At 39.6% G+C, this 26,734-nt stretch overlaps 3 protein-coding genes across 6 annotated transcripts; 1 reads left to right on the top strand and 2 right to left on the bottom strand.

The window, feature by feature from the left end:
* Positions 1-159: 159 nt before the first annotated feature.
* On the bottom strand, positions 160-10,246 carry dctn4 (dynactin subunit 4). Of its 2 annotated transcripts, XM_004073390.4 has the most exons (14): positions 10,049-10,246; positions 9,362-9,432; positions 9,053-9,231; positions 8,920-8,963; positions 8,036-8,143; positions 7,351-7,371; positions 6,881-6,954; positions 6,141-6,253; positions 5,959-6,068; positions 5,783-5,856; positions 5,272-5,326; positions 4,981-5,088; positions 1,759-1,856; positions 160-1,651 (listed from the first exon to the last, which is right to left on the bottom strand). In XM_004073390.4, exons 1-14 carry the CDS (start codon positions 10,181-10,183, stop codon positions 1,432-1,434), a joined length of 1,410 nt encoding a protein of 469 aa, XP_004073438.1. In that variant the 5' UTR covers positions 10,184-10,246; the 3' UTR covers positions 160-1,431. The 2 variants fall into 2 exon arrangements, with proteins under 2 accessions (XP_004073438.1, XP_004073437.1); XM_004073389.4 differs by lacking the exon at positions 7,351-7,371.
* A 585-nt stretch (positions 10,247-10,831) lies between these two features.
* Positions 10,832-13,554, top strand: gpx3 (glutathione peroxidase 3). Its single transcript, XM_011480349.1, has 5 exons — positions 10,832-11,013; positions 12,170-12,320; positions 12,401-12,518; positions 12,891-12,990; positions 13,071-13,554. The coding sequence occupies exons 1-5, from the start codon at positions 10,930-10,932 to the stop codon at positions 13,287-13,289; spliced, it is 672 nt and encodes a 223-aa protein (XP_011478651.2). The 5' UTR covers positions 10,832-10,929; the 3' UTR covers positions 13,290-13,554.
* A 110-nt stretch (positions 13,555-13,664) lies between these two features.
* Positions 13,665-26,279, bottom strand: tnip1 (TNFAIP3 interacting protein 1). Of its 3 annotated transcripts, none has more exons than XM_023959304.1 (18): positions 26,086-26,279; positions 25,199-25,381; positions 24,638-24,781; positions 24,392-24,474; positions 24,220-24,279; positions 23,408-23,617; positions 21,161-21,255; positions 20,591-20,750; positions 20,388-20,480; positions 20,189-20,254; positions 18,851-18,982; positions 18,613-18,741; positions 18,388-18,522; positions 18,043-18,168; positions 17,849-17,932; positions 16,508-16,723; positions 16,197-16,281; positions 13,665-15,186 (listed from the first exon to the last, which is right to left on the bottom strand). In XM_023959304.1, exons 2-18 carry the CDS (start codon positions 25,344-25,346, stop codon positions 15,110-15,112), a joined length of 2,043 nt encoding a protein of 680 aa, XP_023815072.1. In that variant the 5' UTR covers positions 25,347-25,381; positions 26,086-26,279; the 3' UTR covers positions 13,665-15,109. The 3 variants fall into 3 exon arrangements, with proteins under 3 accessions (XP_023815072.1, XP_023815073.1, XP_023815074.1); XM_023959305.1 differs by having other exon boundaries at positions 16,508-16,633; XM_023959306.1 differs by lacking the exon at positions 16,508-16,723.
* Positions 26,280-26,734: the final 455 nt, after the last annotated feature.

Genomic DNA, 26,734 nt, shown 5'->3' with positions numbered 1-26,734 from the left:
TTAAAAAACCACTGAAGACTCTTTGAAAAATAGCTCCAAAGATAATCAGAGTGGGACTTTAAGCTCCTTAGAAGGCAAATTCAATCAAATCAACCAAGATTAAAAGGATTTAATTTTAGTCTGTAATATAAAAGCAGCATAAATACAAACACTCCTTTGTAGGTTTGAACTGTTTTATTAGCCAGTTCGGAACGATGTACAGCTGTTGGTTTTCTAGCATCCACAAGAAAGCAACAACCAAAAAAAGAGAGTTACAAAACAGACAGTGCAAGTGTTTTAAATCAAGCAAAGTAAGAGAGTGGCAGGAAATAAGCACAATAGACTTCATGTCGTTGGTGTAATTTAGAGGAATACTTTATAACTTTATAGTACCCACAATAATTACTGAGATATTAAGGAGAAGCAGTTTGCTGACAATTAAATGCAATAACAGAAACCTTCTTCTCTCCTGGTTAGAGAACTGTGTGCTGGCAGATTCATAATCTAGGTTCTTCAGTTGCTGTGTTTATGGTTGTCAGCAGAGGGGGAAAAATGTAAATCTCCTCGGCTTATAAAACATCCTCCTGGAATAATAAATTACCTTTAGGATTTGTCTTTTTTTTTCCCTCCTCGGTAGTGTGCTGCTGAATGTGCGACTGACTAAAATCCTTGTCAGCGATTGTAGGCAGAGACTGTTAATCCGTGAAAATAAACACTGCCTTCCAATTTGTGTGTAGCTCTTCGTTTACTTCCAACAGAAGAGTGCAGCTTGTTCACCGAAAAGCACAGAATCGCTGAAAGTGATGATGATGACGATCACTTTTAACTGTTCAAACATGCAAGTTAATACAACACAACAGCCTGCAGACAATTGTTGACAAGGACACAAGCTACAACTGTGGTGCGTGTGTTTTTTTTCTTTTTTTTTAAACGAGGTTGATTACAAATCTGATTTCTGATCCTGCTCATTAAAATGTATGCCGTTACTTTGAATTTAATGAAAAGAATCTAACATTAGACTTCTTAAATGTTGACTACACATGCAGGTTTAAGGAGTGTTGCTAAGGTAACTAAACATTGTCATGTACAACCATCTCCTTCATACAAAGCTGGCAGCAGCAAATGTATAAAAGTGACACTGAACCCATTTATTAAGAAGCTTTGCGTGTTGATGAGGCACTTCCTGTAAGTAAAAAATGCGATATGGCATCCACTGACAGGAAGTGGATGCTCCAGGTAAATATATTATAGTCTACTTGTTACTCTGCAGCTGTGAAATTATTTATTTTATGAGCTAAGCAGTTATTCTGCATTTTTTTGTTAATTAAGCAATTAAGGCTAACCGAAAACAAGTGGAAACCATGAGTTGAATCAGAAATCAGTTGTTTGCTACGATTGCATTGTAGTTTGAAGAAACTGGCTCCAAAAGAGCCCAACACTAGTGTTTTGTGTTCAGGGAGCAAGAGGTCCCAGCCTCAGCTCCACGTGGTGCGTGAGCCAAATGGCTTCAGCGGCGGCGTCACCTCCCTCATCGCTAGGCCGGACGGGAGCTGCCAGGTTGCGGAAGTCGTGGCGCATCTTAAACGCGACAGTGACGTCCGTGTCCTCCTCTTTTTGTGGGATCACTTTGATGAAGAAACCAATCTTGTTGGATTTTCTAAAGGCAACGACACTGTAGAAAGCACAGACAGATGAGATAATTACCTTGGAGCATTCCACTTGAGAGTGTGTGCGTGCTTGTGTGTGTCTGTGTGCGTGCGTGCGTGTGTGTTGACTCACTCGGGGTCATCTTGAAAGTCCTGAGGTTCGGCCAATTCGTCATACTCAGCAGCAGCATCCTTTCCTGCCAAGACCAGTTGGGTATTGGGTACCAGAATCTGGAAAAGGAGGAAAATAAAACATTTCTATGTAGTCATTAACCCTGTAAAGTCCACTACATCAAAGAATTGGCAGAAAATATTTTTTGGTTTTGAAATTACAATGTAACACACATAAAAAAAGGTTATTCACAAGATATGGATTGTTTCAATTATGATACTTTGGGTGATTTGGTAACTTTTTGGCTACAACAAAGTTAGTTTCAGACACAAAAATTTAGACATGACTATTCAAATGTGATTCACCACATTTATAATTGTAATTGTATTATTAAGATATAAATATCAATAAAGTTTGCATCGTTTTAATACAAGTAGTGGTTCAAAAAGTTAATTAAAGAGGAGTTATTCCCACCATAAAGTTTAGAAAATTAAAACTTTCCACACCCAAAGTTTTTATTTGAGGTTTCATGGAAGCAAACCGTTTAAAAATGAACAGGAAAAGCCCTTCTGCTGCCCCTAGTGGACTGATGATGAACTACAGGGCAGAAAACATACCAAGTTTTTCTACAGTGGTTTTTTCAAGGAATGTGAATAAGATAGGGGTTTAAGAAATGGTGCATCACATATGATACAAAAATAAAGTTAAAGATGAGTTAGAGAAATAAAGAGTTTTCCAAGTATTTGCAAAAATCAATTCAGAATGTGAGGTATAAGATTTCTTTTTTTTTGTAGCTCTGGAACAAATAAGCATTTTAAATCACTATTTTTTATTTTCAAGCAAATGATAATCATCAGATGAAAAACATACAACGAAGGCTGAACCCGTTTTAGAGGAAATCTGAGGTTTCACACAAAAACTACCCACAAATAAATCCTTTTACAATGAAAATCTCAAATTTTTTTTATTAGGGAGCCTTCAACTCAAAAGCTGCCTCAACCACTTTTAAACCCAATATTTACATTTTGTTGAAGCTTTTTTTTTTTATCCATTTCTAAATGAAATTGTAACATTTTTGTTAAAATTCCAAAAATTGATGGTTTCTTTTGATATTTTCACAGCAACAAATCCAGAGCAGTGGTGTCAGATGACTAGAAGAGCAACATTTCGGCTATTTGAACTCATCTGCATCCTGGTGGTGAACATCCTCTTCAAAACAATACGTGTAATGTGAACGCAGATGTGGAACAGGGAGACTGATAGGTCTGAATGGGCCCGTATGGATCCTATAAGACAGCTGACGTCCAGCTTATCTCGTCTGCAGTTTAAGGTAAACATTACTTGTTGACACGGAGGGAAAGGGCTGCTTTCACTAAGAACAGCTTATGCAATTGCAGCATTTGACCGTTGTCATGGTTTTCAAGACTGAATAAAAGACAAAAGTCTGAAGTCTAAGGGAGAAAAAAGCAAAAAATAAAAGTGTTTGGGAAAACAAAGCCATGTAGTGATTTCAATTCTTGGATTTTTAACCTGCAGCTCTTTCCATCTTGAAATCATTTTGCAAATGCTGTTGACTTAACCAAACATTCCAGGCAAAAGCACAACCGTGCTGCTGTTTTCTCTCATGCTGACCTCCAAAAGTTGGAACAGTAATTAAAAATGTAAAAGTCATTGCAACGTTCGTGGGTTGTGCAAAAACGTTAATGAAGCTCAAATGCGGAAAGGTTGATGAATGTTTGCTTAATGAAACAACATTAATAAGATTATTAATCTTAATTATTATGCAAACATTCATCAAAGACGGCTGCTGTCTTTATATACAGAAATACAACAGAAGCTCCATCCATCCATCTTCCTCCGCTTATCCGGGACCGAGTCGTGGGGGGAGCAGTCTAAGCAAAGATGCCCAGACTTCCCTCACCCCGGCCACTTCCTCCAGCTCCTCTGGGGCTGAAGGAAGTAAAACAGAAGCTGTGCCACCTTTATGTCACGATAATATCAAAAGGGAGGAAAAACCTCTCAACCATGAAGCTGCTTATCAGTCCAGAGGGGTCATTTGATGACCTCATCATTAAAGGACATCTGCATGATTCCACCATTTTAATTGTTACTAAAGTCATGGAGAAATGCAGAGATTTCCCTCCATCAGAGCTTCATGAGTTCAACAAGCAACAGAGGACTCGCGGTTGGCGGTCGCACTTAGGATCCACATTTAAGCAAAGAGTCTGTAAATCATGAAGACAAAACTAAGTTTCGTTAGCTTTTTTTTTAACAAAGTAAAGCCTAAAGTCACCTAAAACATGCTGTCTTTTTTTAATAGAACGATGCAAAACCAAATGGTTGTAATCCATGTTTTTGTTTTATTTAAACTATAAAATTCATTTGCTGTGTTATTGTTTGTGTTCTTTGGAGAAGTCTATTGTTTTGTCAAGGTCAAACAGAATAATAATTTTAAAAAAATGGTGTACATATAAAATGTATAGAATATGTAATAATATGTCCAATTCTAAAAGCATTGAGTTTAGTAATTCAGCTACTGGGAATGAAATAAACATACCTATGATCTCTAGATTCCTAATCCATTTAGATTTTTTTTCTATGCTTGAATATAATTTTAAATACTTACTGGATCATAAAAAATACAGTCAAAGTCCTTCCCGACTCGTTTTCTGTGCTCTTCTACTGTTTAAATCGTTGGTGGTCATTCACCCGAGTCCCGTGACATTCTGACTTTAGCACACCCTAATGTAAAGGGTATACCCCTCTGCAGTTCAAAACATGTCAAACCTCTTTGTATGGCACTTTAGGCTTATATCAGACTTAAAACATCCTTTAAGATTTGAAACAATGTTTCAAAACTGAACATTTACCTTCTCTTGCATCCTAGATGTAATATTGGGATGTTATAGGCATTAAATCTGCTAAATTATAAAAAAAAATAAAACTACAATAAATGTGGACGCAATGTGAAAAGAAATGAGTCATAAATAAGCTGCGTTATGACCACGTGACTTTCACAAATACAACCCTCGTCATTTATTTGGACAAGAGTGTTTTAAAAATAAAAAACTGGGTTGTTTGGGAATGAAGAAACGCTCAAAAAGCCCTAAAAATGTTGGTTTTTTTCTTTTTTTACAAAATGTAGTTGCTTTTTGAAATCAGGTCAGGAGAGGCATCTTTGACATCTCCAGGAGAAAGGTTAAAGGTTCTGGAGAACAGTCTAAGGACATGAAGGAGAACTACCTGAGCGGTTCTGTTGATGTCATCAGGATCATCCTCCTCACAAGCAGCCAATGACACATGGGTGATGTTCTCCACTGGGTTGGTCAGAGTTAGCAGCACCTGACTCTCCTACAAAGACGATGAAGACGTAGAAAAAAAAAAAAAAGAATAGTTTCCAAAAACTACTACTTGTTTCTATTTTCATATACATTTGAACCTTTAGGCTGACTGTCATAGCGTACAGGACTGTTTTTCTCACGCTTAATTAAAATCTAAAATTAAAACAACAACAGAAAGAAGAAGCACACCAACCTTCATGTATCGCAGATTTGGTATGGACATAATTCTCACTTCAGGAATGTAACTCCTAAGAGGAGATCAGTACATCAAACAACCTTTCCCATTTCAAAGCTCTTGTGCAGATATTGATCAAATATCCTCACAGTTCCATGGAAATCTGTACTATTATGAGCAATGGTACACACAAGCAAGTGCTTTGAATCTGAAGCTTTTAGAAAAGCTCCTGTTTTGATTTTTGGCTTTTAAATAATCAAATGTGATGCGTGAATGCAGAAAAAATATATTTTTTCTCTCCTTTAAATACAAGTTAAATAAATGAACAAATACTGAGCTAAAAATCTGTCTGAAATTAACCTAAATAAACTAATGTACATGCTTCCAGCATTTTTGGGGGCACTTGAAAGACAGGTAATTGTGACACTAATGGGTGTTGCAAAATGAAGGACAACCAAACCCTAACTGCTGTTTACTCCTTATTAGTCTAATGAGACTTCCTTTAGCGGGTATTTGGTTTAATACTTACACAGCCACCAGCTGTATTTTGAACTTGATTGAAGTAGGGTTAAACTCTGGCTTGCTCAGGTTGTGCTCACATTTCTAAAGTTCAGAAGAAAAAAAACATGAAACAATGCCGTTATCCACACAACAACAACAACAGGATCCTGTGACTGACAGCAGGAAGCACAGAGCGGCGCTAACCCTGCAGCGCAGCGAGCGCTTCATCAGAAGGTGTTTGTGTCTGGGGTGGAGCTGAGACGCTCCTGCGGGCTGAAAGTCTGGCTGCAGAAGTCTCTGTCGCAGCGTGGTAACTGGGAAGACACGCAGATTCAGCTCAGCTCTCATTCGATCAGTAGAAACTGTCGTCACTGATGGTAGTTTACCTTCTGGCAGACTGACTGGTCTGGTGTAAAAATCCTCAGGCAGCGGCTCCACTTCATCAAGGGCCTGAGCAGGCTCAATGCTGATCTCCTTCTGGTCCTCGCCCTCCTTAAGCCTGGTAAACGCAAACGCAGCTTCACCGTCTGCCTCTTCTTAGGATGTTTTTGTTTTTTGAATGCAGCTCAATCAAAAACTCACAGTACCACAAATAACACAACACAGTAAGAAAATCACAATTTCTCATTTTCCTCAAAAATATCAAGTTTGGGATTGACATGAAAATTCTGGGGGGAAAAGATGCTTTTTTTGTTTGTTTTTACCTGCATCTGAGGATATTAATGTCAAAATCAGCCAACCATTTGTTTTTCTGATATTAAGCCCAGTTCTAGATTGCTTTTTCTGATAAAGAGATTTAAAAATGAGCCCTGCTCACAGCCACTTTATCAGGAGACGACACTGCAGCTTGAGAGGAAAATGAGGGTGATGAACTGCTGAATGTGATGGATAACCAAAGCCGAATTTTAAGCCTCGGTTAATTGATTTTAGTACCCCTAAATTGATCCAAATAGAACCCGCTGAAAATGTGAGTGTTAATCCATCAAAGTCATTCATAACATCTGTGGCCCAGATGCAATCAGAAGTTCCCAAAAACACTTCAATGTGACATTTCAGCTTTAGAAATGAAGAAAACCTTCCACAAAGCAGATCTGAGAGTGCTGGAAGACGACAAAGGATAACTCACGAGAGGCCGGCCAGGTTTGATAAGGGAGCTCCGGGTCTCTGCCTCTGCAGTCTGGTGCCAAGGCCGTATTTTTCCTGCATGAATTAAAAACCAAACATTTCACAAACAGAAAAATCAAACCTACGGTAGGGAAAAAAATGACGATTATGGAAAGTATTCTACAGCTATTGCACTACTTCACAAAGTGTACCGGTAGTTTAAGAAAACTTAAAAGGAAAACAAAGTGAAAGAAATCTGAAGTGAAACAAATGAGCTACAAAGAGTTTAATTTAGCGTGCTGCAAGACAAAAAAAACAAAATGAGTAGCTTTTCTGACAAAGAAGTAGCAGAGGAATAAGACGGACATAGAAATGTGTGTAAGTAACATGCGCGCTTTCCTTGAGCCAGAAAGGTGTATCTAAAGTGGAAAAGGGGGAAATGTGTGCTACTGGACAGATGAAACTACTCAAGTTGTGAAAAATAAAACTCACCACCACATGTATAGTGTGTTGCTGGGAGGGAGGGGTGTATTTAAAAACCAAAATATCAGAACGCATAACCAAAGAGGGGGGGGGGGCAAGAAGAAGGTAAAACAAAGTGGAGAAACAAACATTAGTGGCATTTCGTGGCATGCAGCAGCAACAGAAACACATCAGTGATGGAACAAATAAAAGCAGGACGTCACAGGTAAGTGGTTCTAACTCAAAGGGGGGCCTGGAATTAATTAATGAGAGTTAATGTGCAAGCAGAATGCAGGAGGCATAACCCATTTGCTAAGAAGCTAATAAAAAGAAGAACTATCCTTTCTCCATTAACTAGAAACCACGTGGAACTCACCCTATAACTTTATAAGAACGTCTTAAATTGTCTGCAAACCATCGACTTTATGAATTTCAGAAAGTTGAATTCCTGCATGCATATTGTTTGAATCATGACAGCAACATAGATGTTAAAAAGCATGAAAGTACTACTTGAAACTGCATTTCTGCTCATTTTTGTTTTTTGTTTTTTTGCTTTTAAACAGAAAAGATAAATGTGTATTTTCAACAACCAAAAACGAAAATCTTACAAAAGAAATCACGACAGTTTGATAATAAAAGAAAAAACACAGAAATAGAAGTTGCGACGCCTCTAAAGAAGCATAACTCAACACTGGTCTCAGAGGAAGCAGAGTACCGAGAAGGCCAGAGGCATGCACTGTCGTCTCCTGGTCAGCTTCTTCCTGTCTCTCTCCTGCTTTTCCCGATGAGCCAGCTGCTGGTAATACTCGATCAGCTTACCAATCTGCAGTTCAGAAACAACAATTCAGTTACATGTCCATTGCTTGTTTAAGGTTAAACATTGTTAGTGTCAGAACATTTCTCCAGAAACTGTGGAAAAATGTGCATGCAAGTAACTATTTACTGCAACTGTTGTGAGAATTTTAAATGCTTTGTTTCATCATTCTGTACAGATACTGATTTTACATCTATATATATAAAAAAAAACTACACTACTTTTTGATCAACTAAGTACTGCTCAAAGCTTAAAGCCCCCCTAAAACAAATGGAAAAATGTTTTTTAATCAACAGGAATTTATACTTAGACAACAGAATAGGAGCATTTTTGGGTGCCTTTTTTATACTTCTAATGTATAAAAGGTAAAAAAAAAAAAAGAAAAGAAAAGAAAGAAAAACTAAAAAGAAAATGGTGTGTCCATAACATTAATAATCACTAAATCCTTCACACTCAGATATATGTTTTCAGATTAAAATGGGGTTGGAAGGGTTCACTTGGTTTGTTTTTCAGCCAAAGCTGTCAAAAGATTACATGAGTTTCTGTTCTAATACAAACAAACTATTGTTATCAATCAGGATTTGTGATTTCCAACACAAAGAAATTCATTTTAACACACATATAAATAAATAAATAAATATATATAGGGGGATATTGTAATGTCAAGACAACATTTTCCTTCTTGCTTAGGCATTGTATGTGTAATTGTAACAGGTTTTAAAAGAGAGCAGTGCATGATCAGGAAACATGTGAGCAACTTCACAGCCCCACAGGGGTAAACATACCCGCTGCGCGTGGGGGTTCTCTGGCTCCTGCCATCCACCGCTGGCTGTGATTTAAAATATGAATGATACGTCAGATGAGAACAAGACTTATATTTATTTATTTTAATAGTTTTTTTTTTTTTTGAACACCAACCAACTGATTTGTCAGCCATTCCCACATCCCTTGAAGTCCAGCGACAGAAACCACAGGCCAGATAATAGGCCTTCTTCATGGTTGTCTTAGTGGGATCATCAGGCACAGGAGCTGGGATGTTAGTCGCTCGTGTTGACAGTGTGTGCATGCAGCAAGGACAATCAAAACAATTTGCACATCTAGAAGACGCAGAAATCATGGAAACTAAATCAGAACATAGATATCACAGAGGTTTATTACTCTAGAATGTGTAAACAGTATTCATAAAACAGAGTCACACATTTTAAGGTTTTGTATTGTAATTCTTACCTGTTCTTTTTCAATTTAGCTTCAGCAGAAGGCATATTTTCAAGACAACTTGGACAATAATGCGAGTCCACCTGATCAGAGGAGAAACACAAGCAAAGAGGAACATGGCTAATCTGTCCATTTTTCCATGAATTATTCCTTGTTAAATCACTGTGACACAATGAAAACCAAAGATGGTTTAATTTGGTTTGTTTTTTATTTTAATGATCAGCATATGGAGTATGAATGTATTATTTATTGTGGTCAAAAAATCTAGGACTTGTGATTTGGCTAGAAAAAAATCATAGCTACTAGCTAGTCGCTCTGGGTGTGGTGTCTATATGTGATGGAAATTAAATAAGTAAAAAAATGTAAGACCGTAAACATGTTAAATTTCAATATATAGCTTTACAGTAATACAAATAATTGACATATATTTACATAAACTGGATTATATTCGTTTAACACATATAGCTAAGAATTTAGTCTTAGCTTTCAAGCTAATCAGGCGGAAGTTGAATGTTACAACCAATCAGAAGAGGCGACTGGTAAAAACCAGCTTGATTGACAGGACACTGAACCACTGAATGAGCTAGCATTTCAGACAAGCCCCTCCCCTAAACGTCAGACTGGTTAGCCGTTCTATTAGCATCACTGCTGCTAATTGTTCAAATGACGCTACTATGGGAGACAAAACCATCTACGTACCTCGTGAGACACGCATTCCAGAGATCGCAATTCGCTACAGTAGCGACAGAAATAAAGTTGAGATAAGGGGGCTATAATATTTTTTTCTCCACGAACAAGATAAACGACTCTATTTGGTTGCAAAAGGGACGCCATCTCTCCAGCTAAGCTGTGTCCGAGAGAAAGCTCCCCGAATGCAATGCTAACGCTGTCTGGACCACACTAACTTGCTATTTGTCGACCCTTTGTGGTGACTAAGAAAATTGCAGGTCACATGTTGAAATGAGATGAGATTATATTTATTGATCCCAAATTGGGGAAATGACCGTCATGTTATTATATTTAATCATTTTATTGCAGTTGATTCTGTGAAAAAAAGAAGTGTTAAGAAACTTCATTTATATAACAAAAAAATGTCCCAAAGAGCTTAGATGACAAAAATATCCAAATCTTAACAAATATGTACAATTAAACACGAAAACTTGTTGATATTCATTTCAGTTCTGTACTAAAGTCGCTGCTCCCACAGCCATGAGGCAGATTTGATTTCCACCCAGAGGGCACATGGCCAATTACAAGGTCACTATGGCAACAGGTGGTTATGGACTATATATTCCAGATTTAAAAGTATTCCATTGACTAAAAGTCTATTAAATTTAACTCGGACTCAATCTCCCTTTTTGTAATTATAAATTAATATTTAAAAAAAATATGTGAAGGATTTACATAGTTTTTTCTGTCACGTTCATTCACAGCAGTTACCGGTTTGGACCACCAGGAGGCGACATCGCCAGCAGCTGTGCGACCTTCCTCCCCTCTGGCAGTGGGCTTCATTTCTCCTGAGGGGAGAAGCTTTCAGACATACAAAGACAGCGGTCACCGTGTCGGAGAGGAACGGTAGGATGAGGCTCCACTTCCTGCCGCAACAGCTGCTGCTGATGATGATGATGATGCGGCCCATGGCTCATGGAATCCCGCTCACTCAGGTACCTGTTGATTCTCCCTTAACAGAGAAAACAAAGGTGACGGGATGACGTCAGAGCGCATCTGTCTGCCTTAAATGGGCTACACCCGCGCCACGTTGCGCAATTAACGAAAAGTTCCTTAAAATGTCGCAGAAAAGCGTGGAGCTTAAAATAAGGGGAGCAAAAAGCAGTTTCAATACAACCGCCTCAACTTAATCGAGATTTTTGACTAAATGGAACAATAAATTCGTGCAAAAAAGTTCATACTTTTCCCTAAAAATATTATACTGATATGATGATTTACTGAAACATTTTTAGAATATTTAGAAAAAAGTGACATTAACTGATGTAGAGCTAAACAAACACAATGGCCATCTGCCTGATAGACCTGATAGGCCTTTGTGAGCGCAGCTGCATGTAAATATAAAATAAATAAAATAAAAGGCATTTATGAAATGTTATAATTTCTCAGGGGGGGATCAAATAGTGAACTTTGCTTTGACAGCAGGAGCAAAGTTCTCTTGGTGGTTGTTTTGTTGAGGCAGAGGTCAGGTTTAAATCGACCCTCGCAGCCACAGAAGGGGGAAAAAAATCATCACAATGACTTTTTGTATGTGGCAAGATTGGGAAGGTTCAAAATTGTCACTTCTATGAGTAGATCAACTACATCTTCTCATAAATCTGCTTTGGTGTAAGTCTCCGAACACTTTGGAGGTTCATACATTTAGGGTTATTTGCTGACACTGCAGGGGTATTTAAAATATATATTAAAAACACACACAATTTGAAGATACAAACATCAATATGAATATTTTAGTTCTGAAAATCATTAGTATTTCATTTTAATGTTTCATTGTATTTATTTTATCAGCACTTTGATAGAACACGTTGCATCAAAGGGGATGTGCAAGTTCATAAATACTGAGAATTCTTGTCTTAGAAACCCATTATAAAGGAAACTGATAATGGTTAATGCTTGAAACATACTTGGAAAATATATATCATTGATCAATGACTGTTTTTTATTGATAATCAGGTGACACCTTCCCTTTTTCTACTATGACCCCTTATTATTGTGCATTTTACGAATTAGAAAAACGAAGAAGCAGAACGAGATCTTCATGGAATCAGTAGTTCTGATTAAAGGTGACCTCCTTTGACCTTTGTGTTCCCTCAGAAGTGTGACTCATCCACTGATGGCAGCATCTACAAATACCACGCTAAGACTCTAAATGGCAGCCAAACTGTCAACTTTAGTGACTACATTGGCAAAAGTGTGCTCTTCGTCAACGTTGCCACATACTGAGGATACACCTATCAGTATGTGGGTACGAACCGTCGCTTAGTTACCAATTCTGTATTAGTCATCATCAGTGTCATTCTCAGCTGTTTTCCTGTCTTTTGATAGAACTGAATGCACTGCACGAGGAGCTGAAACCACTTGGTTTCACCATCGTTGGATTTCCCTGCAATCAGTTTGGGAAGCAGGAACCAGGACAAAACCATGAAATCCTTCCAGGCTTGAGGTAAGACATCTTTGGTTTCAAACACCATTAAAGATTTTTTATAAATACATTATTCTATAAACATTTTTTATGCTAAATTTGTCCAATGTGGTTCTACTGTAATTAGGATTTAAGGATTTGATTAACATGCAGTAACTCTAAGCTGAGTTGGCAACATTTCAGCCAACAAAGCTTCATTCAAGTCAGATGTCCTGCAGAAATACGATCCTTCAGTCTGTGAGCCCTTCAACCTGCGTTCGTCAGTCATCACAGGTTCATTCCAAAGCCCTGGCACTGGTTTTGCTCGGCTTGAGGGGCACCTGGAGCAGCTGCCAAACAGCAGAGCGCTCTGAGGCATGTCCACTGATAAGATGCTGTCTTCCTGAATTCCAGGCATGTCAGACCGGGCAATGGATTTGTTCCAAACTTCCTGCTGTTCAATAAAGGAGACGTGAACGGAAAATATGAGCAGGACGTTTTCACATTCCTTAAAGTAAGTGTCGTTTGGATGAGCTAGTTCGTTTTCATATCTTCACTTTTTCGATCGCAAACATTTCTTCCCTCGCCTTGCAGGGCAGCTGCCCGCCCGTCGGGGAGGACTTTGGGAACACCGACAGGCTGTTCTGGGAGCCCCTAAAGATCGGCGACATCAAGTGGAACTTTGAGAAGTTTCTGGTGGGACCTGAGGGGAAGCCCGTGATGAGGTGGCACCCGAGCGTCAACGTGTCCACGGTCCGAACTGACATCCGCAATTTCCTGCTCAAACTCTACACCCAAGACCTTTTTAATTAGGTGATTTCATTGTAGTAGGTGCACGGTAGATTTTAGACACCATGTAGGGCAGTTTCTGGTAAATGAAGGGGGCAGGTTGAATGAAGAGGAGGCTTGAAAGCAGAACGTCTGCGGAGCCTCCTCGGAGTCTGGGGTTCAGGCCAGCTTTTCAGTGCATTCAGGCTGCCCTGCCATCCCACAGAGACACGTCCTCTTCCCAAATGCCAGAATCCGTCAGCCATGACGGTCCGAATGTTCATTACATGGAATAAATCACAGAAAACCACCCTGGTGTGCAAACCTTTCTTAACACAAAAGCATTTTTACAGCTGTGTGAAAATCCCAAAGGTTCATTTCGTCTGTCACTAAATGAAAAAGGGAAGAAGAAGCGTAACATTAAAACAACACATTTAGAATAAATTTATTAAGCAAGTCAAATACAAAAAAGTCTCACATGTGCTTTTTGCCTATAGTGCAAAGAACAGAAAAAAAATAATAATAAAAAGACTAAAAACCTTGGGAAACTGCCAGTAGTTACAGTATACCTTTCAAAAGTGCAAGTATGGTAATGTCTCATGGTAAGGTGTTGTTCCTTTTTTTTAATTAGCGAAACCAAAAATAAGCATTTTCGGAGTAAAAACCACACATTTTGTAGCCCTTCATCTGGCTGATGGGTCCATTTTCTTTTGTGTGTGTGTGTGTAACCTCAACGTGTGGATCCAGCAGTCAGGCCTGCGCTCCGTTACAGCATTTCTGCAGGTTCGTCTGCATGGTGTGACGTGCTGGTTATCAATGAGGACAGAAAGTGAAGCCAGACATGATGGCAGAGAGACCTTTGCACCGCTCTAACACACGAGGGTGGGGGGCACATTCAGTAACAAATCGAACCCCCGTCCTTCGGTGGGTCTCTGGTGGACCAGGTGGGTTTTGCAGGTAAAACTGCAGAATAGATGGGACATGGTAAAGAGTGGAAATATCAGAATGAGTGGTCAAACCAAGTAGAAGTGTTGTTTAATGAGATTAGGTCCATTATCATGGGGGGAAAAAAAAAATCTGTATGTACTGTGCATTGTGTAATATGTCTGATACAAACATACAATGTCAATAGCTACAATATATTGGGATTACACTAACAACATAGAAAGAACAGCGTTACTAAAGACAATGATTTACACTTAGTCAATGCAACTATCAAAAACAGCAGATTATAAATAAATGATTAGTAACCACAATCATGTTTTTTTGGTATGATACCATCAAAAATTTCAGCTCCCAAACGTTTTGTATTTCAACAACCACTTTTGAACAGTTACACATATTGGACATTTCTATAACATTGATGGCACTGTATAAATCCTTGAAAATCAATCAACATTCACATTGCAAAAATCTATAATTCAGTGTATCAATAGAATCACTCATGTGGAATGAGTATATGTTTGCTTAGCCTTTTTCTTTTTTTGTTTTTTTTTTTTTTTTTTTGGGGGGGGGGGGGGTGGCGTGGCTCGCCGTAACCCTACAAGTCAACTAAATGTCAAGTTGTTACGCACTTGCAGAGAAGCCATCACAAAAAAAGGGTCTGTTTTTCTCGACAGTATTCCAACATATTTAACAAAGGATTTCTTTTTCCCCAGATAAAAAAATCTAAATAATGTTTCATGTATATATTCGGAATAGCGAAGTGTCACAAATAGCCTTATAAAACGCAAGTATAAACAACATTACAATAGGATATCTACAGTTCAGTAGGAAAATTATATGGTCAATCACACCTTGTCAACTCAAAAACAAACTGATTTCATGCTACTACCCAGACTCCATCAGGAGGTTATGGTGATGCTTTAGTGCTTTCCGGGGTCTATGTTCTGTCTCTCCCTTTTGACAAACACTGTCGCTGCTGCAGCTGTTGATGACTGATCTGGAACGAGCAGACAACAAAATGATAAACAGGAAGCCTCACATCCCACTACAATCTCCATGGTAACTGTTTAATGTTTGGAAATAGAAAATAACATCTATTCTGGGATTGATTGTACATAACTAAATACAATCAATTTGAACCCTTCTGCCTAAAGTTTTACATCCTTTTGACGACCGTAACTCTTCAACCGTTTATGCAATTAATGTGATTCTGAAGGGCAGAAATGCAGCTCTTTACAGAATTAAAGGTAAATAAGCTGCTTCTGTCGCAGAGAAAAGCGTTATGCAACATGTTGCATTAGTAATGTATTGCATATCATTCTAAAGCCGAATTAAAAAGCCGCTTTTCTGCGCGTCAGAAAAGTTTTAGACATAAAAAGCTACGTCCACAGTTTCTTGAGCGTGCATGGCGCCCATGGCGTTTACACTGGACAAGCAGGGAGGGGCTTCTTCTTTTTCTTCTTCCAACTGTAAACTTGCGCCTGTCAGCCACCATCTTGCCTCCAGGCTTTTCCTCTTCACATCTCTGTTCCTAGAAATGTCCATCTTGGTGTCATGTAATTGCAGCCGTAAACAGCAATTATTAATTTATTCCTTCATGATCATGTTTACAACAGTTGGCATTTCGTGTTGTGAAAAGGACGCTATCCACACATCACTACCAAATCCGAGTCCCCGAATGGTCCAAGTTCAGTTGTGGAAAGCTCAGCTGGATTCACTTTCAGCGTCGGTTTGTACGTAGAGCCTGAGAACGGACTTGTGGAAGCCCGTCATGCGGGTTTCACAGGCGTTTACGTAGGCTTCTCATCGAAAGGGGCCGCTTGAACGCCAGTTGCCGAGGGCGGTGTGAACGTAGCTTTAGAGTTAGGGTTTGTGCTATTTAGGTGTCACCGGTGACATCGCCAGTGTTAAATGGTTTACATTTGTCAATTAAATGAAAAACCGTACGATCCTGTTGCACATAAACCTGATCCATAAAAGGTGTGTGTTTTTATTGATTTGAATTACCTGTGTTCTCTGGTGGAGGTCTTGAACTTTCTCCCACTGCCCTGGCCCCTCGGGGTTGAGGGAAAGACATCTGCCATGGAAAACCCTGAAGAAAGACAAATCACCTTTTCAGCAGAAATTCCAATCGTTGCCGGCAGTCGAAGTCAGGCGTCTTTTTGTCTTTGCTGTAAACTTATAAGGGCTATTGAATGTACAGGTGCTGCTAGGAGTAGTTAAGGAGGCTTTAGGTGAAAGGAAAAATGGAGCCTTGTTTCTTCAGTGAAACAGAGACACTCCAGAGAAGGCTGGGGGGGGCTTTAAAGCACCCTTACCGGGTTAACAGGCTGGAAGTCTCTAGCAGGGGGTGGAGCTGCGGTGGCTGCTGCTGTGGCGCCCGCTGCATTGGGCATCCGGGGAGGGAAGTGTATAGGCCAGCCCTCAAGGCCCTGCGTTCCCACCTGCACAAAGGGACCACAGTAGGGAGGGCTCAGCGGGCCGTTCACTGAGCCTGAAGCGGGATCTGAGGCACCTCTTTCCTGCTGCTGCCCCTATGAGGGATCATAGGTAGCACATGTGATCCCCGGTTAAGTTCACAGCTGCTGCTCTCATCAGACTGTCGCGGCCACATTGTGGCGCACACATGGCAGCAGATGTCGGCCCTGCTTCAAGAGAGTAAAGGCTGAGCCCATTCCCGGATGCACTGCAAAGAAGCCAGCTGGAGTGAGGCTCGTGGGCTGGCTAGTGAATCCTACACTACCTGGTCCCCCAAACCTGGATTTTACTAAGGAAATGTGACTGGAAATGTGTGAATTCATCCTATTTCTCATCTCCCTAACACATTGTAGTTGTTGAAAAAATGAGCTGTGTTGGATATGGCACATTATTAATTTGTGAGGCAAACATAATACTGACAAGTGCCTTTGTGGAACCTAAAAAAAATGTACTGGGTTAACTCTTTTCTTCCTCCCAAAAGGAAGAACTCTATTCACTAAAAAGACAATCACAAATGGAGATCGCTTAAATCTGTCATAAATAGTCGAAAAAAATTATAAATCCACAGTGCGATTCAAAACATTTGGGTTTTTACACAAAATCTCAAACCAGGTCATTTTTTTGGGGATAATGCTAATACTCTTCTATGAGAAACATTAAAGCAAAAAGTACAGTTGGAAAAAAACGTGCCGTATATCCTTTGATAACCATAATATGATCCAAGGTTGTGGCTCAAATTTTCTCATCACTGAATTTCCTCTTTAATTAATTGATATTTTTCCCCCCTTGATGTTAAACATAATTTAAGACGGTCTTATCATATTGACTTAGGGGCTCTTTGGGAGCACGAGACATCATTTTCACAAATGGAGAGGCCACAGAAATGTTGAGACCAAAATGTTTGGGGTGTTCTGGTCAAGACTTTTATGAAACTGCCATCATTTTCTTCAACAAAAACACACATGGAAAATGTTCACATATTTTCTTAAGTACATGTGAGAGAAAAATTAAAAAATAAAAATCTTTTCATGCCAGGCATGTAAAACCATATTTCACCACAAGGGGTCACTAGTTTAAGAGACTTTCCTGCAGTGTGGTGCTTCTCTTCAGTTCAATTTAAAGGTTTTGCTCCTCTTTCATTGTAATTGCTCACAGTAGCCCATCACGCATGAATTCAGTACCTGTTTGTGATGCTGCATCTGGAGTCTCTCCAGCTTACATCGCTCCGTACGTTCTCTCTGACACTCATTCTGCGCCTGATGCAGCTGGAGCAAAAAGCAAAACCCAATCAAATTCCTGTCTTTGAAGCACCTAAAGCTGAGATTCTTTACAAAACAGACAAAACAACTATGTCACTTGATGTAATTCCACTTGCCTGATTGGTCAAATTCGTAATCTGACCCTGGAGTCTCTCAACTTGCCGCCTCAAATCTTCTTTTTCTTCATTCATCCGTTCCCTATCACTCCTTTCTTTTCTAAAGTCTTCTTCAAAGATTTTCACCTGGACAAAAAAAAAAGACGAGAAAGGTAAGTGGTCCGGTTTGGTTTCCAACTCACAGTATTTTGTTCATCCATTGGACTTCAGATCTAAAGATGCTCATCTAATTTCACGTCATCTATAAACCAAGATGCTCTGCAGAGCAGAATCCTGCACACCACCAGCTTCACGAGGAGCCAGAAAGGTTATTATTAAACATAAAGGGTCGACTTGAGATCCCACCTGCTCTTTTAGCACGGCTATTTGAGTTAGTAGTTCCTGTTTTTTGAGATTATTGGCTGCATCTGCAAAGTTACTCTGACCAGGAGGTTGTTGTGAGGATGATGGCGTGTGAAGGTTTAAGGCTTCCTCCAAGGCCTGGAGCAAGACAAAAATAAGAAAGAAACTTTACACAAACAGAGGAATAGTTGAACTGTAGAGTTGTGGAAGCCAATTCTCCACACCCACCCTGTTGAGGCGCTGGATCTCCTTCTCCTGGTACTCCCTTTGCTTGCTGAGGGGCAGCAGCTGATCCTGCAGGTAGCGCACCTTCTGCTTGAGCTCAGTTGTCTCAGAGTTTAAACACTCCTTTTCCCCCTGAGTCAGATACAACCAAAATGTTGAAAGGTTTTTTGTTTTTTTTTTGTTTCCTGAATGTTTCTGAAATCATGTTACATTTCTGAAACCAGGTTCTTGGTACCCTCACCTGTACATTTTCAATCTTGGACTTAGCCAGCAGCAGCTTCTTGTCATAGTCACGCTGCCTCTGCTCTCGCTCAGCCTCCAGCTCAAGCACAGTTTTCTGAGACTCAGCCAGTCGTTGTCTGAGGTCTGTAATCTGAAAGGAGGTGAAGCATCCAGCTGATGAGAGCGGATCACATGTGGATGGAATTATTATCACTTACACAAATTTTAAAAAAGTTGCCGGAGATAAAAGCTATCTGGTTAAGATAAACATCGATGGATGCGTGTGTTCAAACAGAAGAAAAGTTACAAACCGAGCCGCAGAAACAACAACACACATGCAGTTTTGCGCACAAGCAGTTGTTTTTGTGTCAAATATGATCGAACCTAATGACGCAAATTGATACATCTAGGATTGCGCGGTTTAAACCCAGCCCTGCACGCTGTCCCTGTCTCAACAAAGCGTGAGCATGTTCAAAATTTTGTGGGTGCGCGCAAAAGCAGGTGTGTGAGTGCGAGTGCGTCTTTGCTGCCCTCTGACTGCACCACAGCAGGAAGTCAGCGGGTAGGTGAGGGGAATTCTCGCGGAAGGCTTTGACAGACCTTGTGGTGAGTATATTGAGACAGAAAGCTATTGCAAGATTGCACCTTTTCCACTGGACAAGCACAATGAAGAAGAAAAAAGAAAAAGAAAAAAGGACATGCAGTTGTATCACTGCCAACAGGTGCACACAAACTACAAAAACGGATGTTTCTCAAAACGGGATTTTGAAAAAAAATGTTGGCTTTAATCGTAAAAGAAATAGTCAGTTTGCTTTCAGTTTGCTTTATATTTAGCCTGTTCCATGAGTAATGCAACGCAAAAACCTGAAGAACAATCTAAAAATACCTTCGTTTGTCGTCATCATAATGTGTTATTATGACTGACAGTTACTGTAATACAAGAAAATACTAGATTGAGACTATGGCTAACTAAAATTGAGTGAACTAAAATGCGTGTGATGGAAAGCCACTAAACTGTGCTCGTTTTAAACTATAAATATTTTTTTATATATTTTTGGTATGAAGGGAATCTATTTAAAGAATATTCTAAATTTTCAATCTAGATTTCCAGATCTTTTGCTTTAATAAAATTTTAAAGCAAGTCTTGAGGCTTTCTCGCAAAATAAAAGCTTATTTTTTGCTCAAATAAAATGTAAAGAATTATTGATGGATTTATCAGTCATGAGGGTTAAATTTGAACAAAAGGGCTCAACAGTTTAAAAACTCTTTTAAACAGGAATTTAGACCGTGAATGTATTTGAGAGCAACCTTAGGCCTTCCCACACTCGTCATTGCAGCTGCAAAGTCATTGCTGTACCTTCTGCTCAAACTGTGACCTCATGGAGTTCCACTGAATGTCCCACTGCTTGTTCACCTCCAGAACCTGTGAGCAGCACCGCAAAACGAGACGAGCGGTGAGCACGTGGAAAAACAACAGGCAGAGCCACTGTCCCAAGTGGCACAAAACAAAAAAATAGAAGATGAGCAGAAACCAAAAAATGCCAGTTCAGACTCACATCCTTTCTTTGCTTCTCCAAAAGCCGGATCTTCTTCTCATAGGTCTCTATGTCACATGGTTTTGCTGGGGTTTTCTCTGCTGCTTTTCCACTCTGTAGAGAGGGGGGGTGTCACAAAAAAGTTCCTAAATCCACAACAACACTCCACTTCTCTATTTGGAGAGGTCGTATCAAGAATGACATTGTCATGTAATTAAAATCACCTTTTGCGGTGTAGTCGCCTCCATTTTGGGTCGGACAGCAACAGATTCCTCCTTAACTGGCTCGTCTTTGGCCTCTGAACTCTCGGTATCAGACGGCGACATGGCTGAAGCAACCGCCGATCCGCCTGTGACCAGTTCCTTGAGCTTCTGGTTCTCCTGCCTGTTACCAGTTAGAAAGTGAAAATGATAGCGTGAACGGCCGCTTTTACGGTTTGTTTATCAATGTCCATCGGGAAGAACCTACAACACCCAGGGTGCGTGGAGAGAAAGAAAGCGCTGGAATAACCCTCCATTAAAAGTGAAAATAAGGCCAGCTTTCATTATGGCAAAGGAAAGAATCCCCATTGTTGGGCATTTTTTTAAGTAGCATTCCCACACTGTCATCGCTAGAAATAGACCTGTTGAGGAGAATGACGCATTTGATACAGTTAGTAGATAATGAAGGACAGATTTTACTGCTTTTTTATCGGGGGGGGGGGGGGGGGCACTGTAAAATCTGTATTTTACTGTATTTTCTCTTGAGACAATACAAAACCAGGGTAACGCTAAACGAGAAGAAAGAAAAATAACCTCAGCTGTTCCAGGTCTCGATTCCTGATATGATGATCTTCTTCCATTTTCTTTCTCAGTTCATTGTTCTCTTGTCTGAGCTGCTCACAGAGAGTCTACACCAGAAGAAGCCAAAATGATCACAACAGCAAAACTCTACACAACTGTTCTGACTTTTGCACATAAAAGCGAGCATTTTGAATCACACTGAATTGGGCTTTTGAACAAACAGACTTTAAAAGAGAACCACTTTATTTCATCCATTTAAAAACACAATAAAAAGGATTCGAGTTATTATAAAATAAACAGTTTCAGTAACTTGGGAGTGATGCACTTAGTGAGCCTTGCAATTTAAAAAAAATCAAAATTAAAAATCCTCTTCAATGTTGTAAAGAACCTCTAGTTGTTTGACATTACCAAATGTGCTAGACAGTTTAATGAAGTCATCGGATTTCTAGTCAGACTTAAACTGGAAGTGTTGATTACCTGCAGCTGCGGTTTTTTGGTTTGTGATGCAGTGGCCGGCTTACTCGGGCCACTGCATGCAACAACTAATAATAGTAGCTGGAGAAAATGTCAAAATTTATGTTTGTAATAATTGTCCTTTATAAACAAACAAACAAAAAAAAATCAACATTTTCTACATGAAATCTAAAATATTGAAAAAGTTGCTAAACATCTATATGCAACAATCTGTTTCATATTCATTTTGAACATCAATAGCTGCGGTTACATGTGCAAAATGTCTTTGATCGGATTAGGGCTGCACGATATGAGGAAAACTCGCGATATGCGATATTGGTAATTAATATTGCGATAACGATATAAATTGCGGTATATAAACAAATAGCAAAAAAAACAAAAACATCATTTCCATTTCACTGCAACAGTTTAAAAATTATACCCCAAATGACCCTTGTCGACGTAGGAGGCAAACATCAAACATAAAAGGGCTCATCTGATTGACCAAAAACGTAAACGGGTCCTTCCGATTGGTTAAATGCATAAAGGGATTTATTTCATTTGTTCAATATTTCAAGCTGCCATGAGTTTGTTTTAGCACATTTAAGGTAATCATTTATTGCGATTTTTGCTGTCTTTTGCGGTATGCATATTGCACAGCTTGATTTTGCGATAACGATAAATTTGCGGTATATTGTGCAGGCCTAGATCAGATCAAAGATCAGATTAGAATTGAACTGTGCACATGGACCGAGAAAAACTGCATCCGATTATAATAAACGTATACATACGCCACCCTTTAAATCGGTATAAATCAATATGTGGAGCTATCTAAAATAACGGAAATGGCAGTAAAAGAAGAATAGCGAGTTCCGTTGTAAACAAACAAAGCTGCAGCATAAAGCGAGATGATCTTCTAAAGTTGCTTTAATTATTGTTATGAATATTATTAAGGGCCTGTTTGCTCATAATTTCTAAATGTGTGCAGCCAGTGCTTTATTCTTCACAGACCCGGAAGAAGGGTTAAGGTTAGGTTAATACGTGCCAACAACAACATTTAGCCTTGAATGCACTTAATCCGTGCGTTCAATGCCGTAATGTGCATCTCGGCTGCATGTAAATATGTGGGAATAACATCTGCCTTTATTTTGTCTCGACACGATTGGAAACACAAATTCATATGATTGTTTACACGGTTCCTCAGGACTGCGCGGAGCGGCATTTCCACATTCAATACACACCGTCCCAAAGCCGCTCCTCTGCTAGGGAGCACTCCCCAGAGACATGGTTCTCCCGAGTCCGGCAGCTCGGTGACGCAGAGCAGCGAGACGGACTACAGTCCGAAGCCTCCTCCAGAGCGCACACCGTAACAAAGCACCCTTCCCTTGCCTGCTAACACGAAGCTACAAGTCCGCTAGCTCTGCTCAGAGACATGGTTCTCTCGCACGGAGCAGCCGGCCGGTCCTGTTCGCGCTCCAAAGCCTTCTCTGAAGTACCAAACCGTCCATGCATGACGTAAAAGCCAGAGCAGCAATGACCCACAGTTGGAATAAACTGTTTATATGCACCACGATCGGATCAACAATCAGCAAAAACCACCTATCTTGATCAGAAGGATATTTTGATGTGAATAGGTCTCATCGAGGCAGAGTATTCCAAAGGGCCTGTTTACATGACGCATTCTTATTCTGATCAGGCGTTTATTCCGATTACTTTAGTCCATGTAACCGCAGCTACTGAAAGCCATTGGCTCGTAGACCCAAACCAAGTAAGGCTTTCTTTCACCATACTTGTTTTACAACATACCTGTAGGAGGGAGGTCCTTTGCTCATTCTTCTGGACTTTAGAGGAGAGATGGTGAAATTCCACGGCCATACGGCCAAGGTGAGCCAGCAGCTGATTTGGGTTGGACTCTTCTGCAAAAATGCTGAAAGAGCTCTCAAGTCTCTTCAGCTGGCTCGCTAGCTCGTTGTTCTCCAGAGGAAGAAGAGGGGGCGCTCCTACCACTGTCCCGACCTGGAGATAACCACAAAGGTAAAGCAACAGTCATCCTCTGTAACTGGGTGGGCGGCCTTACAATTGCCTTGTAAGACAATTAACCTTCAGTAAGAGTCACCACCGTGTTTGTTTCTATGGAAAATGACAAACGATTTCTATAGAAACTTCAAACTTGTTTGTCCTGTTGAGTTTGCATCAAGTTCCAGTTTGCTAAACAAGTACATTTAAAAAGACAAATATAGATTTTGAGGCTTTTTTTAGGATAGTGAGGTCAAATAAAGAGTAGTTTTAACATGTATGTAGTGATGGTAACTGCCCTATTTAAAAATATATATACTGGGATGTAGTTTGAATGAAGCACTTCTAGTTAGTAATAATCCTGGACCTTCCCTGAACTGACTCAGTGTGGAGCTACCAGCATTGAGTTGTTGGTGAGTCAACACACCGGTAAAGAATTCCCAATGTTGCTGTAAGAGACATAAATAGATCAGGCTGTAAATATCCTCAATAAATCACCTGTTAGTTCAAAGGCTAAAACGAACAGCAATAAACTTTTGTAAAAATCCCAGGGACATTTAAGAACTGACAATAAAGTTTGAAATTTTGAATATGGTACCTACAGCCAAGGCGTCTGAGTTTTTTCTCTCTAAATTCACCACCTCAAACTCCGATAAGGCCTCCTGTAAAGAGAAAAAAAAAAGACGTTTGTAAAAAAAATTAAGGATGGAAAATGACAGGCATATGTAGTTTAATACAATTTTACTGGGGGTATGAAATAAACAACATACTTACACTTGGCTTTTCAGGCTGAAGTGTTCTCCCTAAACAGCTTGGCTGTTCCTCTTTCTCTGGAGTTGGGTATAAGCAGAGTTTACCTGGAAAAATTCAATATCAACGATCAAAAGAAAAAAAATAAATTAAAAGGGGGGTGCAAATTACTCTTAAAAAACAGCTAACGCAATAAGTTTCAATTCACAAATTGAAAATTGGGTCTTGCGAAATGAAACTCTCCACTGACATGAATTCTATGGCACTTACTTTGTGTGTCAGTGTGAACTGGCCCTCCCATGCACAGGCTCGCAGCAAAGCTGGAGGACTTTAAGGCTTCGTTGTCTCTCACAAGTTCCTCCACTCGCTGCCTGAGCCTCGACGCCTCGGACTGAGACTCCTCCAATAAATCACCTGAAAAGTTTCAGAAATATTTTTTAAAAATCCTAATGTTTACGCCTGAATTTTCAAAAGGTCAACGACATTGTGTCACAGAATCACTGCTAAAATAGATCAACTTCAGTTGGTTGTGGCTTACATTGAATCAGTTAAACGCGTGCATTAAGTTGTTAGAGTGCAAAATTGAGCTAAAGTTATAATAATTCATTAAACTACATCTCCCTACACCAGAGCGTCATTTCTGTTTTTGGATAAGTTGACCATAATGCCTACCCCTGCCAGTTAGGGTAAAAAAAAAAAAAGTTTTGAAACCATTTTCAGTTCCACATCTTAAATAGATGCGAGGAAAGCACTGAAGGTCCTCAATGTTCGGCATACGTGAACTCCCACAGTTGAGCAATGATCCTCCGATCATAGCCACCTTGAACTCACCTAAACTTTTTAGTCCCTTCATTCGCTCCCTCAGTATGCTGTTCTCCTCCAGCAGCTGTCGATAGCTGCTTCCCCCCACAGCATCCTCCCGGGCTTTAACCTCACTCCCGCCTGGATCGTAGATACGATATGGACCTTTACCTTCCATCGTTGTTGTTCACTTCCTTGACATGGTCCTCAAAACTGGGAAAGGGAAATAAAATAATTTATGCATGATTTTCAAAAGTTTGATTTCTAAAGTTTATTGTATAAAAGAGAAGTATTAAACCATTCGACAATTACATGCATTACATTAAGTCCTAAATGATGACCAGTTGATGATTTCATTTTCATCGATTTCTGATCAAGCAAAGCTTGCAATCGTTCAAAACTAACAACAGATCTGCTGGTGAATCAAATATATCTCGATGTGCACCACCTAACTCCCAGATTTTTTGAGTAGCCCATTGTTGCAGAAACTAAGATCACTGTGAGAAGACAAAAGCAGCCAGTTGCACACATAGCTTAACATGACAGAGCTAGTAGTAGTACCACCCTGGCTCATACAGTGGAAAACAGACAAAGAAAGAGGGGAAAGAAGAATAAATGTAACGGAAACCCCATTCGGATATGTTATGCCTTAACGTAAGTCTCGAACAGCACAATCCCAGCTGATTTACGGCTACCCTGGTAGGCTACACATCGCAAATGTTAGTTTTCGCTGTTGTCATGCAAATTGCTAGCAGCAGGAGCTTCGTTAGCCGTCGGCTAGCTAACACTAGAACACAGTTGGGAACGGTTAGCATCTTGTTTTCCCGCAGCGAATACATCCTAAAATAAATTAAGTAAGTCGAAGAGTGGTGTTTCATTACGAAGCAAAAAGAAAGAGGTGTCTTTAGTCGGTATACCTTTCAGTTCGCAGTGGCCTCTCGTCTCTCTGTTCAGACAGACATCTATTGCGGAAGTGGTCTACTGAGTCTATGCCGTAACCTGGGAAATTCCACCTCGCAACGTTTGATGTAAACAGCGATGAGTGACGTCTGATCTGACCAATCAGCTTGCAGTATTCCGCGAGGGCCCCGGGCACAGCAGGAGCCGCTGACTGTAATGTAAACACAAAAGAAAAATGCGTTCAATGTGGACTAAAGGTTGACACGTTCTTTTCTCCTCTTGATATTAAATATAAATGTGCGACAAACATGGAAATCTAAGCGATTAAAGTCCTTGTAAAATAAAAATAATACTGCATATATATATATATATATATTATATTATTAATAAATATTACATTTTAATTCCCTTAACACCGTTTAAACCGTCCATTTTAAAACCCCCATTGATAAAATTCAAAAGGAAACTGCAGGGGCTTTCTGTTCTTGCATCACATGTTTCCTCTGAGACAAACACTGAGATCAAGTAATCCTCGTTTAAATTAATTGCAGCAAAAGAGCAAAGAACGGCAGTATTAAGTTTTAAATGTTTTTATAAAGTTTTTTTTTTCACAAACCCTTTGTAGGAAGTGTGTACTTTATTAATCAGTGATTTTACAGTCTAAAA

The sequence above is a fragment of the Oryzias latipes genome, chromosome 10 (assembly GCF_002234675.1).
Source record: "Oryzias latipes chromosome 10, ASM223467v1".
Classification (NCBI taxonomy): Eukaryota; Metazoa; Chordata; class Actinopteri; order Beloniformes; family Adrianichthyidae; genus Oryzias; species Oryzias latipes.
The sequence above is the reverse complement of the archived record's forward strand: the minus strand, read 5'-3'. Positions and strand labels throughout refer to the sequence as shown.

Coding starts and splice junctions, on each gene's coding strand:
- dctn4 (XM_004073390.4), bottom strand. CDS start 10,183: ATGGCGTCCCTTTTGCAACCAAATAGAGTCGTTTATCTTGTTCGTGGA. Junction 8,144..8,919: donor AGAACCCCCACGCGCAGCGG/GTATGTTTACCC, acceptor TCTGAACTGCAG/ATTGGTAAGCTGATCGAGTA. Junction 5,327..5,782: donor AAAATACAGCTGGTGGCTGT/GTAAGTATTAAA, acceptor ATCTCCTCTTAG/GAGTTACATTCCTGAAGTGA.
- tnip1 (XM_023959304.1), bottom strand. CDS start 25,346: ATGGAAGGTAAAGGTCCATATCGTATCTACGATCCAGGCGGGAGTGAG. Junction 20,255..20,387: donor TGGAGAAGCAAAGAAAGGAT/GTGAGTCTGAAC, acceptor TGCTGCTCACAG/GTTCTGGAGGTGAACAAGCA. Junction 18,169..18,387: donor TAGCCGTGCTAAAAGAGCAG/GTGGGATCTCAA, acceptor TTTTTTGTCCAG/GTGAAAATCTTTGAAGAAGA.